The sequence below is a fragment of the Trachurus japonicus genome, chromosome 19 (genome assembly GCF_045865225.1).
Source record: "Trachurus japonicus isolate A0001 chromosome 19, Traja_1.0".
NCBI classification, from domain to species: domain Eukaryota; kingdom Metazoa; phylum Chordata; class Actinopteri; order Carangiformes; family Carangidae; genus Trachurus; species Trachurus japonicus.
Genome location: NC_140925.1, coordinates 1,823,049 through 1,841,430, shown reverse-complemented (window position 1 = coordinate 1,841,430; position 18,382 = coordinate 1,823,049). Strand labels below are relative to the sequence as shown.

The 18,382-nt window shown below is 42.4% G+C and overlaps 1 protein-coding gene across 1 annotated transcript in view; it reads right to left on the bottom strand.

The window, feature by feature from the left end:
- Positions 1–16,987, bottom strand: part of LOC146967113 (uncharacterized) — a 33,102-nt gene extending 16,115 nt beyond the window's left edge. Inside the window, exons 1-9 of the mRNA XM_085762174.1 lie at positions 16,610–16,987; positions 15,403–15,893; positions 13,241–13,491; positions 12,442–12,606; positions 11,259–11,441; positions 10,355–10,419; positions 8,929–9,105; positions 792–879; positions 25–109 (exon numbers count right to left, since the gene is read on the bottom strand). Coding sequence (XP_085618300.1) covers positions 25–109; positions 792–879; positions 8,929–9,105; positions 10,355–10,419; positions 11,259–11,441; positions 12,442–12,606; positions 13,241–13,491; positions 15,403–15,893; positions 16,610–16,987 — 1,883 coding nt within the window. The remainder of the gene's footprint in view (positions 1–24; positions 110–791; positions 880–8,928; positions 9,106–10,354; positions 10,420–11,258; positions 11,442–12,441; positions 12,607–13,240; positions 13,492–15,402; positions 15,894–16,609) is intronic.
- Positions 16,988–18,382: the final 1,395 nt, after the last annotated feature.

Here is an 18,382-nt window from a genome sequence, read left to right as displayed (position 1 = left end):
ACATGCGTTAATCGCTTCGCTCACCTCTCGTTGTCATTGTGGACGTCCTGCGTCCCCCAGCAGAGCTGTCTCATCCTCCACTGAGCCATGTGGGACAACCCGTCTCCATCTGCACAGTCCACATCAAACAGGAGTTTATCAAAGGAAAAGGAAAAAGGCTCATAAAGAGCAGAGCTGCATCACGTAACGAACCGTTAACTCGTCATAGATCAAGATATCAGTATTCACTCAACTGTTTTAGCTTCTAAAATTATGTTTTTTAATATATTACTGCCTGTGTGTGAATGTGAGTGTTGCTCTGAGAGGCTGCACATGGTTGTCATGAAACAAGACAGGTGGGGAGGGGTCATGTTATGATTCCTAGAACAAGAACTATGTAATACCATGATAAATACGGTTATAATATGGTTATCGAGGCATAAAGTGAATTATTGATGTGAATTCCATGTGGTTTCTGTTTTTGTTTGGTTTTGTCTGTGCTCTGATGATTTAGTTTGGTGTCTAAATATGATGATAATGTGTCTTGTAAGCCCTGATAGGCTGGTGCACCACACGTAAATAAATATAAATTCATTAATTCAATTCAGTAACAGTTAATGGGGAGTTGAATAAAACAATAAATAAACAAGTACATTTAATTGTGTATCTTATTGCACAGTGACAATAAAGTTTTATCCATCTGAACGTAAAGAAATGTTCAACTGAACTCCGTAGTTAGCCCGATAGTTTTTAGAGATTGCAAACAAACTGAAAACATTTAAACCGACTCGAGGCGTGGACAGTGAACGCACCGCTGTGCAGAGACACGTCTTCTGCAAAGTCCTCGTCCAGCATGAGGTCATCGTCCTCCAGGTCACAGTCCAGGTTGTTCAGGATGTCCTGAGACAGAATATAGATTATAGATTATAGATTATATATATTAGTAGCATCTCTACCACGTTACATCCTGTATAACACATAATACCTCCGATACAGTAAATAATGAACGTAGCAGAACCACAATGAGACTGTTTGACCTCGTACAAACTAACGTCCTTCAACAAACTCACACAAAGGAATGAAAATAAAACTCAGATGAAGGTTTTTTTTTATTTCTCGGTCTTATTTTTCCTCACAGAGAGAAGGTCGACGGTCGTCTGAGGGATGAAGAGGAAGATGAAGGTTCGACTGAGACGTTCATCATTCATCATCGTTGTTAAATAATATTCAGGAAAACATCGTTGAACCAAGACATTTATTTATTCCTCTTCATCCTTTCTTTTGCTATCTAATGTAGTGTGTGTTTCTGCTCGTTTGATTTCCCAAATGTAAACTTTATTGAACAGACGTTCTGAAGACAGACTCCTCTCACAGATGGAAATTAGCCCTAGTGGCTAAATCTGGTACAACCATCTTTTCTCTATTCTAAAATTGATTAATGGTATTGTACACTGTCCTGTATTAATAAATTAAACTACACTAAACTAAACTAAATGTTTAAAGATTCTCGTTCTTTCTTTCTTCTTCGATTCTTTCGATTCTTTCAATTCTTCTTCCTCAGTAGGAACCAATGAGCTCGGAGCCGCAGACGGAGGGGGAGGAGCTGAGGGACGGATAGACGACACGCTGTTGGTTGTTGTTGTTGATAAGAATGAAATTATTCAAATATAATTTATTGATTTTCACATCAGAACAGTCAGTTGTTATCCGCCACTTTATTTTCCCATGATCCATTGCGTCAGACCACAACGGAAGTGGGTTTTAGTAGCATTCTAGCGAGCGGCTAACTGGTAGCGTTAGCCACTGGTGTAGGTACCAAATGTGGGGGCTCGGGCTGCCAAAACCGTTTTGACTAAATCTGATGTTTGTTAAGTCTATAAAATGAATTATTGAACAAACATTACTATTTCTGTGTGCATGTTTTTTTTTTGTAATTAGTGTGACTGCTGAAGCAGTCACACTATTGTTCTTCTGTTTGGCCATTTTCTTCCGCCTTTTTACGGTCTTCTTCTAGTCCTTCATACTTTGTGCTATTTCAACAATTCATATATCAAAACGTGCAGCTTTTTTTGAACTTTATCGGCATTACTTTTCTCTTTTTAACTATTTATACTTTTTAAAATATTTAACTTTTTCACAAAAAATCTCACATTCATCAAAGTCTCAACCTCTCTTCTTCACACCTCCACTGTAGTGTAGGGGTTAGGATAACTGCTTGCCAACCCTAAGGTCACTGGTTCGAATCCAATGGAAGAACTCTTGTTATGTTATGTTGAATTCTGCTCTCCTCCCCCGCCTTCAATTGGTTACAGGTGTTTGTTATCTCCTTGATTACTCATACCAGTTTGCAGCACATCATCACATTACAATGAATGACAACAGTTTTGAAAGCAGTGTGCTCTCTGTAGCCGAGTGGCAGAGTAAAGGTTTAGTGATCATATGGTCATGGGTTCGATTCCTGCCTCAGTCTTTTCACTTCATTGCTTGACTTTTGATTCCAATTATTCAGCTGTCATTGGACAGTCTTTGATTCCTCATAGTATAAAGCTCATTGTAACTCAGGTTCTCTGTGGCCATATGGTTAGTGCTCAGCCTGAAATTCACAGACATTTTCATTCTAAGTCATTCAAGCTTGACTCTCAAGCTTTCTTGATGTTGACAGTGTGCAGATCATTAACAGACAACAGTCTCTGCAACTGTGTGTGCACTGTGGCCTAGAGGCAGAGTGGAAGTCTAATGACCATGAGGATGTGAGTTCGATTCCGACCTTGGTCAAACATTTGTATGGTGATCACTGCTTGCACTATTTGCTAATTCTGCAACAGCGTTCAGTTGCTGTCAGCAGTCACACCATTTCCATTCTTGGAAATGCTTTTTCTAGTTAGTCATGGTTGTCGTAGTTGTTAGCTTAGCTGCTGCTGACAGCTAACAGCAGCAGCAAAGCTAACATCAGGACGTCAGCTGTTAAAACCCTCCCGTTGTCGGACACGACATGAAACTACTCCAGTTAGCTCAGTCATGTTGGAACTAGGATATCCGCTGGAGAAAATATTTTTTTTATGGGCCGTTTATTGAGTTATTGTTTATTGACACTGCTAACGGCTAACAGCTAACGGTTAGCCCAGCTAATCTAAAATGTTTGTTCAACAATTAGTTTTATAGACTTCATAAACATCAGAGTAGTCGCAACGGTGATATAGTGACGTGAAAATGTGACATAGCCTATAGCTAAAACCTCGTCCGTATTGTTCTCATTAAAATTACGTGATTATTAATAAAGTCATCACGACCGATGTCTATCAACCAGTCTATGCTATCAACAACACAGTAACGGTGGAATGGAGCGTCATGACGACACCCAGCGGCATTCTCCGGAAAGTGGTGGATAGGACGATTTTAAAGTTTCTTTCAAACTCATAAATTAAAAACAAATTTCAGCTTAAGAGAGTTTGTCTTGTGCAAACGAAGAGTTTGAACACACACACACACACAGTGTTTCCTGTCAGTAGGAGCTTAGTCACAACACAGTGACCTGAGAGGAACCCCCCCCCCCCCCACACACACACACACACACACACACACACCGGTGGTTGGGAGCACTCATCCACATCAACACATTACCTCCTAATCTCCTCCTCTCTTATCTCCCTCTTCCTCCTTTATTCCTTCTTCTCTCCCTTCATCCTCTTCTTTAAAGGGATAGTTCAACATTTTTTTTGACAAATTGGCCCATTGCCATAATCCCTATAGTCATAGCAGTAGGTTTGTTGTTACCTTTAATTGTCGGTGCAAGCTGTTTTTAGAACGGCGGAGCAGAGCCGTGAGCTGCTCAGAGCTTCGCTACGGAGGCTCATTATGGGATTTCTTGGTTTCCCTCATCATCAAACTCATCAAATACACAATCCAACAACTCCACAACGCTCTGGTGGACAAGTTATGAGCTGCACATTCACCACGCTATGAGATAACACAACGTTACCACACAGAGTTGTTTTAGAGGGAAATACAGAGACTGTTGATGAAAAACTGTCCCTGAAGGCAACGTGTTTATTCTATGAACTCTATTCACTTGTAGAAAATAAAATCTTCACACTTTTCCTCTTCAGCAAAATAAAAGCTCAATTTCTTCCATGAATGCGCAGCAAACATGATCAACTAGACGGTGACTCAGCACATCTTTCTGAGCTCAGTTCTTATTGGCGGATGAAAATTTGTGCCGAGTCATTATAATATTAATTTACAGAGGCCTCTTATTGTGTTAGGATTCGAGTCTCCAACTTCCTCTTCTCCTTCTTTCTCTGCAGCTCCTCCTCTTCCTCACTGCTCTGCACCGATCAATGTTTTTAGTCATGTATGGCAGTAACACACACACACACACACACACACACACACCTCCACCTGTCCACAGAGCCACACTGCCCCCTGCTGGCGGTGACGCCTCCAGACATGGAGCTGAGGAGTCGTTAACGTCCTCAGATCGTTAAGGACGGAGGCTCATTAGGGTCAATCGCTCTTGAAGACCCACAGCTCGTTAACACAAAGGGCGCGTGAAGACGGCGAGCTCATTAACGAGCACTCGGCATCAGTCAGGACTGGAGGAGGTCGTCGTTGAACGCAGCGCTCCGACTTTAATCCGCTGAAGACGACGATTAAAACTAAAACAATTAGTCTGACGTTCGTTAAACTGACTCATGGTGTTAATATGATCTAAAAACTACAACTCCCATGATGCATTTCAGCAGGAAAACATCCGACAATCATCAAGCAGCTGGAGGATAAAAAAAACAAAATAAAACAAAAACTACAGCACCCAGGAACCATAGCAACACATTCTTCAGCCGAGGCTCATGGGTAATGTAGTCCTCAGACAAAATGAAAGGAAAGTTTAAAATATTTAAAATGAGAATAAATTAAACTAAAAACAAGAACCTAGACCTCTTATTTTTATTTACCTGAGCTCTGTACGGGAAACATCTGCATTTAAAGGGATAGTTCACCCAAAATTGAAATTTCCCTCATTATCTCCTCCCCTGGACTAAGGGCTGGGAGAAGTTTCAGAGTCCTCCGTGGCTTCTCTGAGTTACAGGGGGTCTCGGCGTAGCAGTGCATGTCCATATAACGGTTGCAAATGGATACCAACTGTCTTCGTAACAAAAAGACAAACCAAAAAACATCCAAATACCTCCATGCTGCTCGTATGTAATGTCCGTCTTGTATTGAAGCCCCGACATGAGAAATTGTTCCCAAAAAAATTAAATAAGTCTATATTTCAAGCTTGTTTTGTAGCGGAAGCTTCACGAACCGGGAAGAGGAGCTTCGAGAAGCTTCCGCTACAAACATGCTTGAAATATAGACTTATTTAATTTTTTTCAGAACATTTTCGCATTTTGACAGTTGGTATCCATTTGCAACCGTCATATGGACATGCACTGCTACGCCGAGACCCCCTGTAACTCAGAGAAGCCACGGAGGACTCTGAAACTTCTCCCAGCCCTTAGTCCACATGAGCTTCTACCCCTGGGCCATCAGACTTATTAACCACAGCAACCAGCCAAAATAAATAACTCTGCACCACTGCACCAAACAGCACTTTCTTAATGTTATTGTGCAATATCTATTTATTCCTACAGGTTTTATTATAGTACTGATTTTTAATAACTGAATGACTTACTTTTTTTTTTTTTCTTGTGTGAGTGTACATGTGTGTCATTGAGGTTGTCCTTTTTAGCTTGTTTTAGTCTGTTTTAGCCCTGGAATGGATGTGGCACCACAAATTTCATTGCACTTGTCTGTTGCAATGACAATAAAGGCTATTTGATGTGATTTGATTTGATTTGAGGGGGAGGAGATAATGAGTGAAATTTGAATTTTGGGTGAACTATCCCTTTAACTGCTCACATCTGGAGGTTTGTGAAATATGTTTGTCTATGTTTAATTAAGTTCTTATTTTATAGATGATAGATTATCTCATGAGTATTTTCAGTCATGACACATTGTGGTTCACAGCTCGGCCACCAGAGGGAGCCAGAGGACTTCACTTCACTTCACTTCACTCACTCCTCCACCTCAGACAGGAAGTGGACGTGGACGCTGATGCTTTAGAGACGAGCCGAGCCGAGGACACGTCTGGACTCGTCCTTTATGAGTTCAACACAGAACAGTCTGAAGGATGGGAATTTTCTTTTTTTTAGGGCCGATCAACTCTGATATTTAAAGGAATAGTTCAACATATGCCATAATCCCTATAGTCATAGCAGCAGGTTCGTTACCTTTAATTGTCGGTGCAAGCTGTTTTTAGAATGGTGGAGCAGAGCCGTGAGCTGCTCAGAGCTAAGCTACGGAGGCTCATTATGGGATTTCTTGGTTTCCCTGCATCAAACTCATCAAATACACAATCCAACAACTCCACAACGCTCTGGTGGACAAGTTGTGAGCTGCACATTCACCACGCTATGAGATAATAACACAACGTTACCACACAGAGTTGTTTTAGAGGGAAATACAGAGACTGTTGATGAAAAACTGTCCCTGAAGGCAACGTGCATCAGAGGTTTTGTATGTATTTCCCTCTAAAACAACTCTGTGTGGTAACGTTGTGTTATTATCTCATAGCGTGGTGAATGTGCAGCTCACAACTTGTCCACCAGAGCGTTGTGGAGTTGTTGGATTGTGTATTTGATGAGTTTGATGCAGGGAAACCAAGAAATCCCATAATGAGCCTCCGTAGCTTAGCTCTGAGCAGCTCACGGCTCTGCTCCACCATTCTAAAAACAGCTTGCTTGAGTTGTTTTAGAGGGAAATACAGAGACTGTTGATGAAAAACTGTCCCTGAAGGCAACACGCATCAGCAGTTCCGCATGAATTTCCCTTTAAAACAACTCTGTGTGGTAACGTTGTGTTGCTAGCTTGCACCGACAATTAAAAGGTAACAAACCAAACCTACTGCTATGACTATAAAGGATTATGGCAATGGGCCAATGTTGAACTATCCCTTTAATGTTTTAGAAACGGTTCTGTGATGTCTGATGGTCCGGCTGCTCTGAGCTCCGGGTCCAAACCTGCAGCAGCGACGCCTTATTCTGTCTGATTCCACCTTCAGCTCCTCACCGGTCTCACTAGACCTAGACCAGGGATGTCAAACTCAATTTAGTTCAGGGGCCACAAACAGCACAATTTAATCTCAAGTGGGCCGGACCAGTAAAATAATAGCATAATAACCTTTAAATATATTTTAAAAATTGAGATTTCCCTCTGTTTTAGTACATTAATAAGATGTTTACAGTTACTGAACTATCCTTTTACAAAACATATTATGAACCACCTGAAATTTATTGATAAAAATATGTGCAATTTCAAATTTTCCCACTTGACAAATTCATCCTGAGGGCCAGATTGGACCCTCTGCAGGGCCGGTTCTGGCCCACGGGCCACATGTTTGACACCCCTGACCTAGACCATCTGCTCCCACTCTACAACCAGCACACGAGACCAGACCAGACCGGACCAGACCAGACCAGACGGTCCTGACCCAGTTTCTGGTGGCTGCTGGTTTCTCAAGCCAAGAGAGAGAGAAAGAGGGAGAGAGGGAGGATGGACGTAGGCGATGCTGCTGGAATATTAATGACTCACTCTGTTTCACCCAGTTAAACCAGTAAAAGCCTCAGAGCTTCACTGAGCAGAACCAGCTTCAGGTTCTGGGTCAAACACCACACACGTCTTTGTTTCCACTGGTTCTTTATGAACTGCTGCTTTAATTATCTGGTTTTTACACCAGAGACCTGATTAAAGCAGAAGTAAGTGATATATTTGTGTTAATATAAGTCTTAAATAGTTGTATCTTCCGACAGCAATCACTTCTATAGAGTGTTTGGTCTGAAACACGGGTCTGTCAGTCACTCTGCTCTGCTCTGAGCCCAGGAGAAAACTTTCCTTGTATCCTACAAGTTTTATCCAATGAGGAGAGAGAACGGCATGCAGGGCTGTGTGTGCAGCCAAGGAACGCCGTGAATGTGGCGACGTAGGGACGAGGACTGTTATGGTGCGTTCAAGGAAACTCGCATTTTTCCGACCGTGAAGTGGTACCAGTTTGATCTGGTACGAGTTCACGGGTCAGAAGTTACGAGTGGCCGTTATAGTGACTTTCACCGGTAAAACAGGTCGGAAAAACACGAGTGGGTTGCCTGGAACGCTACAAAGTCGTAAGTTGTGACTTGAAGCTGTAATTTACGATTTCAAAAGCCTGCCTGGAACGCAGCATTAGCGAAAACGACCGGACCACTTACTTCTGCTTTAAATAACCTTTATATATAATAATAATAATAATAAACTTTATTTCTATAGCACCTTTCAAAACCAGGGTTACAAGATGCTTAAGAAAATACAATATCATTGATATAATGAAGCAATTAAGAGAAAAATGAAGAAAACATCAGACAGAAAACAGTGAGATTCTCATGTTGTCACGTTTAAAAGAAACTACACATTTTATTATTAAATTCTTATTATCTTAGCTTAGTGCAAAGATTTTTTTTTTTTAATCTCTATTAGCTGATAATAAGATGTATCTTCTCCCTGCTCCCTTCCAACCAATGGAAGAAATGTTGTGATGATATTGTCAAATTGTGAAATTGCCTTGGTTGGAATAAATAAAAAGAAAGAAAGAAAGATATTAACTTTGACCGTAGTGTTCATGTTTCATCCTTTAATTCTCTCGTTTCCTTTTTTCTTTCTTTTTTCTTCTCGTTTGTTTGTTTAACTATCATTATTATTGTTATAGTTATGAATATAACTATTATTATTGTTATTACTCACTATGCTACTCTATATTGTCTTGTCTTGTATGTTTTTGTTTTTGTTTTGTTTTGTTTTATTCTTGTCGTCACCATCGTAAACATCATCATGTTAACTTATAGGTGTTAACATCTGTGTCCAGATGTGCGGCGGCCTTACGATGCTGTTGAGGTCGGAGTCGAAGCTGCCGATGTGGTGGGTGGTGTTGCCGTTGGTGTTGATGGAGGCGATGGAGGTGACGGCGCCCCCCAGTGGCTCCAGACCCTCCTCGTCCCACATGTAGGTTCCTCCGGAGCCGCAGCTGTCGGAGGGGGAGAGGTCGAGGGAGGAGCCGCCCTGAGGGGGAGGAGGGGGGAGGAGGGGGGGGGAGAGGACTCAGTTTCACATAAACCAGATCAACTATGAGGAGGTTTAATGTGGTTGTTGAATTTAATCATTCAGATGTTGCGTCTCGTAGTTTCTTCTGTTTAAGTTTAAGAACATCCTGTTTCCTGGTTCTGGTCTTTTAATTTTTCCTGAATAGTGAATAGTTCACCAAAAAATGAAATTCAGTCATTACAGAACTAAATAAGAAGATGAAAAGAACATAATCATGGGGAATGCATATGTAAATGTGGGTGTGGGGTTTTATGTTTCTATGTATTTGTGGGTGTATGAAATGTGGGAATGCATGTAAATGTATGTAATATGGTCCAGGACACACTCCTGTAGTCCTTTTTCCTGACCAAGGGTCCTGAAGGGAGATACACAGTCCTGTATTGAATTTGCCCGAGGCGATACAGGACTGTTTAGGCTGTAAAAATGTCCTAAATGAGGTAGTTTCCAGTAAACTCTGGACGTGCAGTGGACGAGCAGTGTGGAGGAATATTAAATGGTTGTTGTGTAGTTTTATGGACGTTTTTGTGTCAGTCTCTATTACTCTCATATAAAGTTTTGGTCGGACTAGGAACCGGCCTCCCGGGTCTCCAGATGACCTTTGAGGAATAAAAAACTACTTCAGAGTATTCATCAGCATGAGGGAGAAGTCTCTACTTTAAACACATTGCTTTTGTTCAGCTTTTCCTGATTTTAACTGAGTTGCTGGATGTTTCCCACCTGTTTGTTTCTATACAGCTGAAACATTTTAATGTTAAATTTTCTCCCTTGTGATTTTATTTTATTTTATTTTTTTTAACTTTAAGTGCTCTATAAATAAAGTTTATTATTGTTATTATCATAATGAAATTACAAATAATGCAAAACATTAAAACGATTTCAGTGTTTCTGTGATTATATATGGGTTTTAATGGTTTATTATTGATCAGCTGAGTGAGAGTGAAGCAGGACGAACAGAGACACTCAGTGTTTCACATTAATCATCTAATGATTTAAGCTCAGTCTCGGTTCAACATGAGACTGACGTGTCGAGCTGCCGTCACACCCGTGGGCGAGGTCGTCCACAGGTGAGTCAGGCGCCAGGGCGGCGGCGTCTTAACGACATAATTACATCAGCTGAACAACGGAGGTAGAGGTGTTGAAAATGACATTTTATTCTGAAAAACAGGAAACAGGAAACAGGAAACAGTGGCGGTGTGTTGAGTCGTACCTGGTCGTGGAATTCCTGCTGACTGCAGCGGCGGCGACGCGTCCCATGATGCTCCGCTCTGTCGCCTGGAGACAAACGAACATCTTGAAAAGGGATAGTTCACCCAAAATTCAAATGTCCCTCATTATCTCCTCCCCCTCATGTGGACTAAGGGCTGGGAGAAGTTTCAGAGTCCTCCGTGGCTTCTCTGAGTTACAGGGGGTCTCGGCGTAGCAGTGCATGTCCATATAACGGTTGTGAATGGATACCAACTGTCTTCGTAACAAAAAGACACACCAAAAAACATCCAGATACCTCCATGCTGCTCGTATGTAATGTCCCTCTTGTATTGAAGCCCCGACATGAGAAACTGTTCCGAAAAAATTAAATAAGTCTATATTTTAAGCTTGTTTGTAGCGGAAGCTCCCAGCACTGCTCTTCCTAGTCTGTCCAAATCTTGCGCGATTTGAGACACCCAGTTCACGGCTCCGCACATCACGTGAGATTCCGGCAGAGCAACACTGGGAGCTTCCACTACAAACAAGCTTAAAACATTCATTCATAAATTCATTCATTTTCTATACCGCTTATCCTGCACTAGGGTCACGGTCTCAGCTGACTTCGGGCGAGAGCTTGAAATATAGACTTATTCAATTTTTTTCGGAACAATTTCTCAGGTCGGGGCTTCAATACAAGACGGACATTACAGACGAGCAGCATGGAGGTATTTGGATGGTTTTTGGTGTGTCTTTTTGCCCCGCTGTAACTCAGAGAAGCCACGGAGGACTCTGAAACTTCTCCCAGCCCTTAGTCCACGTGAGGGGGAGGAGATCATGAGGGACATTTGAATTTTGGGTGAACCATCCCTTTAACTGAACGTTTCTGTTCCCGGTGTTTGCGCCGGTCGTGTTAAACTCAAACTCACCACTGAGCCTCATGCCGGTCCAGTCCATACCGTCGTCTAGGAAACACAGTCCCGTCGCCTTGGTGACGCCGTTGATGGACACCTTGTCGTCGTCGTCGAACCTGGCGCACGACTGGTCGAGCCCCGAGTCGTCCTCGTCGTTCTTGGCGGAGGAGAGCAGCATCAGGCCGACGCCGCCACTTCCTGTTGACAAATATGGAGAAACAGGAAAACGGATCAATGCACCGATCGATTATTGATTGATTGATCTTTTACCTTGTATAATATGGCAATTGATTATACAAGGTAAAAGATATGTTGAACCAGCGTGCTTTGTATATTCTGTATTGTACAATGTTTGTTCCTTACATAACGTACTGTCTAGAAATATGGGGGAATGCATATCCTACCCATACTAAACCGATCTTTATTCTTCAAAAAAGAGCTGTAAGGATTATTATCACCAAGTCAAATTATAGAGAACCATCAAATGAATTATTTATTAAATTAAGAGCCTTCAAATTTATGGACTTAGTGGATTATAAAATAGCATTGATAATGTACAAAGTGTATAACAACTTGTTACCTTGTAAAATTGTGAACATGTTTAAAAAAAGGGAATGTTTTGAATGATGTGATCTGAATAAGATGATCATGTAAGAAGGGTAGGTAGGCGAAAATAAGCGATAGCTTCATCCATGCCTTTTCGGTTTGTCTCTTTTCTAGTTGAACTGATGTTTTCTGGTGGACTTTTAATTTTGAATGACCTGACCAAAATAAACACATTGTCATTCATTCTTTCATTACCTTTTTGTCACACTGTTAAGTATTTGGGACACATCATCACTGATGATTTGTGTGATGATGAGGATATGTACAGGCAACGGCGTATTTTATATACACAAGCCAATGTGCTGAAACATAAATTGTTCTGGTGTTTTTTCATGCTCTGTTGCGGAAATTGATGTATAAATTCATCTGTCGACTGAATGACACACAAAATTCTGTCTTAATGCTGTTGACCAATCCTGGACTCAGTGCTGTGAGATACCAGTCAGCCATGTGGAAACACTGGTATGACTGTCTCTTTTAAATTTGTATGTGTGTTTTTTTTTTTTTAATGGACCTTGAGTCTAATAATAAAGTCTATCTATCTATTGATTAGAGATGAGAACGCGAGGCTGACGGTCCCGGTCTTCGTTACCCAGGTCGAAGTCGTCCATGTATTCCTGACTGGTGTCGTTCCGGTCCAGAGAGGAGGTGGAGGACAGGGACATGTCCTCCAGCGTCTCCCCCACAATCGACACCTCTGCCTGGGACACGGGGTCGGCGGGCAGCCCCCCTGTCTCCGGAGCCTCCGGGGTGCTCTCTGTGGATGAGTTAAAGGGACAGTTCAACATTTAGGCAAATTGGCCCATTGCCATAACCCCTATAGTCATAGCAGTAGGTTCATTATCTTTAATTGTCGGTGCAAGCTGTTTTTAGAATGGCGGAGCAGAGCCGTGAGCTGCTCAGAGCTACGCTACGAAGGCTCATTATGGGATTTCTTGGTTTCCCTCATCAAACTCATCAAATACACAATCCAACAACTCCACAACGCTCTGGTGGACAAGTTGTGAGCTGCACATTCACCACGCTATGAGATAATAACACAACGTTACCACACAGAGTTGTTTTAGAGGGAAATTCATGAAAAACCACTGATGCACGTTGCCTTCAGGGACAGTTTTTCATCAAGCAGTCTCTGTGTTTCCCTCTAAAACTTGGATTGTGTGTTTGATGAGTTTGATGAGGGAAACCAAGAAATCCCATAATGAGCCTCTGTAGCGTAGCTCTGAGCAGCTCACGGCTCTGCTCCGCCGTTCTAAAAATATCTTGCACCGACAATTAAAGATAACAAACCTGCTGCTGTGACTATAGGGATTATGGTTAGAGGAGGATCTGAAGAAATGTTGAACTGTCCCTTTAAAGACGTATGACGAGATGTGACATCACCGTCTCACCTGCGCTGTTTCCCGTGGACGGCGGTGTCTCGGCTCCGCCCCCTCCTCTCTGCCGCTGCTTCACTTCCTGTTCTCCTCCTCTCGCCCCATTGGCCGTCGTCGCCCTCAGGGGGCGGGACTTGTTGATGAGCGACGGGCGCGACAGCTTGTAGCTGACGCCGCTGGGCTTGGCGGCGGCGGCGGCGGCGAGGCCGAGGCCGGGGAGGAGGAGGGGCTTCTTTAGGGCGGAGGGGGCGTTGACCCCTGACCTCCTGGATTTGATTGATTGAAATTCTTTATTCAGTCGCATCATCACACAATAGCTACAAACATTATCGACAAAATAGTGACTGAAAAGGCAGAAGCATAATGCTGATATTAATGCCTGTCCTACATACCACATTAAAGGGATAGTATAATTTTTTTAAAGTGGGGTTGTATGATCTCCAAATAGCCCCTAAGTACTTTAATTGCAGTAGAAGACTCTCTGCACTCCTCCCGTTAGCAACGCCAGCCCATAATAGCCCTGCCCAGAGATTTACAACATACAGTGTTGTGAACAGACCCAAAGAAACGGCCTATTTTCACGGCCTAAAAGAGGTTTTACCTGAAAAATAATACACAGTTCCATTGTTCACTATAATATAATTTTTTCCAGCCCCTCTAAGTGCAGGAAAAACACAGTTTTTATTTGGACCTAACCAACTGCTGATCGGCGGGCGCTAACCCTGGGCGGAGGGATACGTGAGTTGGTTAGGTCCAAATAAAAACTGTGTTTTTCCTGCACTTAGAGGGGCTGGAAAAAATTATATTATAGTGAACAATGGAACTGTGTATTTTTTTTCAGGTAAAACCTCTTTTAGGCCGTGAAAATAGGCCGTTTCTTTGGGTCTGTTCACAACACTGTATGTTGTAAATCTCTGGGCAGGGCTATTATGGGCTGGCGTTGCTAACGGGAGGAGTGCAGAGAGTCTTCTACTGCAATTAAAGTACTTAGGGGCTATTTGGAGATCATACAACTCCACTTTTAAAAAAATGACACTATCCCTTTAAGCTACCCAGCATTGTTACAATATAAAACATAACATAACATAACACAAACATAAGACAACAACTAACAAACAAACAAGCTAATGACAGGGTTCCTACACATTTGAAATTTCCAAATTCCAGACTTTTTCCAGACTCTAATTTCCAGACTTCTCGGTAAAAAAAAATCAAATAATTTGTGATATTTAAGTAAATAGATAGATGTGCATAATATAAAAAAGAGCATGCAATGTATCATTTGTTTTCATTATTCTGAATGTGTCTGCTAATATGCAACCAAATCATTTCCCGGAGATCGTAGCTAGATACAAAATAATTAATAACCCAAAGAACTTCAGATAAGACCAAACCAAGATAAGATTAATAAAATAAATATATTTCCATACAGTAGCTTCTGTTTTACATACTTTTACAGACCTGGAAATGTATGAAATCAAATTCCATACTTTTCCATACTTGCGTAGGAACAAACTAAACTAAACTAAACCAGAGGAAAAAACAAACAAACAAAAACAAAACAAAACAAAAAAAAAATAAAGCTACCCAACATTGGAGAGGGACCCGTGTGCAGGGACGAGGGCGCCGCCATAGCTCAGCTCATCGATACCAGAAGTCACGACCGGAAGTTGCTTTTCTTCGTGTATATTATCTCTCTGGCCTGTCTCGCCTCTACCTGCTCTTTTTACTAAACTTAACCAACTCCTTTCTTCATTGCCTAAACACAACCAAAGCACCAACCAACGACATTTCATTTCTTTTTTCTCTCTCTCTCTCCTGGTCTGCTGTCAGCAGGAGCGGCGCTAGCCACTAGCCGTTAGCCATTAGCCATTAGCCGTTAGCAGGGTTTTTTAATAACTCAATAACTTAATGAACGATCCATGCAAAACAATATTTAGTTAGCTCAATCATGTTGTAACTAAAATACCCGCTGGAAAAACAATATTTTATCATGGACCATTTGAGTTACTGAGTTGTTTTTTTAATCTGAGAAATGATACACACAAAGAAGAGCAACTTCCGGTCGTGACTTCCAGTCTGGATCAGCTGAGCTAACGGCGGCGCTCTGGTCCCTACATACAGGTAGTCTTGGAAACATTGTTACAATATGAAAAAAACCCCAAAAAAAACCAAACCTTGTGGGCGGAGCCTGAGACGCGAGGCCTCGATCGTGCGCCATGGTGACGGACGGCGAGGAGGGGGACGGCGGCTGTCGGACCTGCGTGAGGCTGCGCGAGCGGAGTCGGTCGCCGTCGCTCAGCGGGACGGAGGAGGGGGCGGAGTCGAGCTGGTCGCTGGAGTGCGAGCGGCCGGCCGGCGTCTTCTTCTGGAGCGGCGATCCGGATCGGGACCCGGGACCGGAACGCTGCGACGGCGGCGGTCTCAGACACCCGGCGGCGGTCCCGCTGCGAGGGACGTTCAGGGTCGTCTTGGCGCCGTTGCCGCCGCCGCTGCTGCTGCTGCTCGTCGTCCTGGACAACGCCACCGCCGCCGCCGGTTTAGAAACAGGAAGTGTTCTGGATGATGATGATGATGATGATGATGATGTCACAGCCGGTCCGAGGCCACGCCCTCTTCCTGCTGCCGTCGTCTTTTTAGCGTCGCCCTGAGGCACCGAGGCCGTCGCCTGTTGTTGTTGTTAGAATAGAATAAACTTTAATGTCCCACAGGGGAAATTTGTTGTGGACTCGGTGCACGGTAAAAAAGCTGCCGTAATATACATAAAATACATAAATGACAGTTGACATGTACACACACTAGGGGTGGGAGAAAAAATCGATTCACATACATATCGCGATATCTTTTTTGACGATTTTTAAATCGATTTTTGAAAAAAAAAAAAAAATTTTATTTTGAAAAAAAATAAAAAAAAAATGATTTTTTTTAATATTGTGCAATGTGCATTTGTTAACCTTTTTTACATCCAGAGAGTCCAGGTTTTGAAAAGGGTTTAAGTTCACTTTATAACGGAGTATGTTAATTTATAGGCTCCTACAGTGTTTGTGTGCAGAAAAATGTTAAAAATGCTAAAGACTAAAAATCATAGAGAGAATCGCCAATATCGTAGAATCGCAATTTAAATCGAATCGCCATCCAAAAAATCGTAGAAGAATCGAATCGGGAGAAAAGCGTATCGTCCCAGCCCTAACACACACACACTCATGACACACCCAGTTAAGGGTTAAAAAGATTAAAAAGTAAACAAACAAACAAACAAGCATCAGTTATTGCACATCTCCCAGATAAGAAATAAAAATAAAAACAAGAGTTATTGCCTCCCAGGCCTCAGCGTACACACTGTAATGAGCACAAATAAGTACAAGACAGGTACAAAAGACCCACCTGTTGTTGTTGTTGTTGTTGTTGTTGTTGCCACTGGGAATAATAATACTGATGGGGGGCGTTACCATGGCGAGGGCGCTCCGCCTCCATCCTGCTGCTCGCGGCGCTCGGCGCTCGGATGAATCCGTTCTGCTTCAACGCGGAAGAAGAAGTCGTCAACGTCAACGGCGGTGAAGCAGCAGCGAGGCCGTCGCCGTTGACGACCGCCGCCGGCCCGGGGTGATGGTAGAAGCCGTTGGTGAGGCGGGTGCCTGTTGCCGCGGTGACGGTGACGGTGTTGGTGTTGGCGGCGGCGACGGCGGCGGTCGGACCCGTCTGAGCGGCGCCGGGTTTGGAACGCGAGCCGAACTTAGGAAGTCGAGAAACCATGGTCGGCATGGCGACGGCAGCGTCCAGGACGAGAGGAGAGGCTGACATCAGACCCCGCCCACTTCACCATGGAGACACGGAGCTGGAGGAAGAGGAGGAGGAAGAGGAAGAAGATAAAAACATCAGTGTTAAATATTTAAAACGCGGCTGCAAGAAAAGAGTTTGATATGAACTGAAGCAACTTAAAGGGATAGTTCAACATTTTGTCAAATTGGCCCATTGCCATAATCCCTATAGTCATAGCAGTAGGTTCGTTACCTTTAATTGTCGGTGCAAGCTATTTTTAGAACGGCGGAGCAGAGCCGTGAGCTGCTCAGAGCTACGCTACGGAGGCTCATTATGGGATTTCTTGGTTTCCCTCATCAAACTCATCAAATACACAATCCAACAACTCCACAACGCTCTGGTGGACAAGTTGTGAGCTGCACATTCACCACGCTATGAGATAATAACACAACGTTACCACACAGAGTTGTTTTAGAGGGAAATTCATGCAAAACCGCTGATGCACGTTGCCTTCAGGGACAGTTTTTCATCAACAGTCTCTGTATTTCCCTATTTAAATAGCTTGCACCGACAATTAAAGGTAACGAACCTACTGCTATGACTATAGGGATTATGGTGATGGGCCAATTTGCTAAAATGTTGAATTATCCCTTTAACAAAAATCAATAATCATGACTGAAATAAATCAGAAATCAAGAAAAGATCCAAATATTTGCTGCTTTCAGCTTCAATGTGAAGATTTAAATCAGTAAATCAATGTTATATATCAACTATAAATCATAAATAACATCAGTGTTTCATCTTCTGCTTTGTTTAATATGTAAAACAACATGTTCATGACCTCGACGCACCTGAGACATGAAAGTGAAAGTTTGACATGAACTGAAGCAACTTAACTAACTATTTATTATTATTAACTATTTATCAAGAAACAATCGAAACATTTGCTGGTTTCAGCTTCAACATGAAGATTTAAATCAATATTATATAACAATTTTATATTATAAACTACCTAATCTGATCTAATATACAGTAATATAATATAATATAATATAATATTATATTATATTATATAAAGAGAGTAAAACATTCATCTGTGAACGATCCTGTCTGATCCTTCAGCCAAGAGATAAAAAAGACTCCCCTGAAGACAAGAACAAGAAGAGCCTGTGTGTGTGTGTGTGTGTGTGTGTGTGTGTGTGTGTGTGTGTGTGTGTGTGTGTGTGTGTGTGTGTGTGTGTGATTAACATATTAACCACCACTGACTCTCTCTCTCACACACACACACACACACACACACACACACACACACACACACACACACATGCACCACACCCCTAATACAAACAACCAGCTGGAGATAATGACAGACAGTATTCAGACACACCCGTCACACAC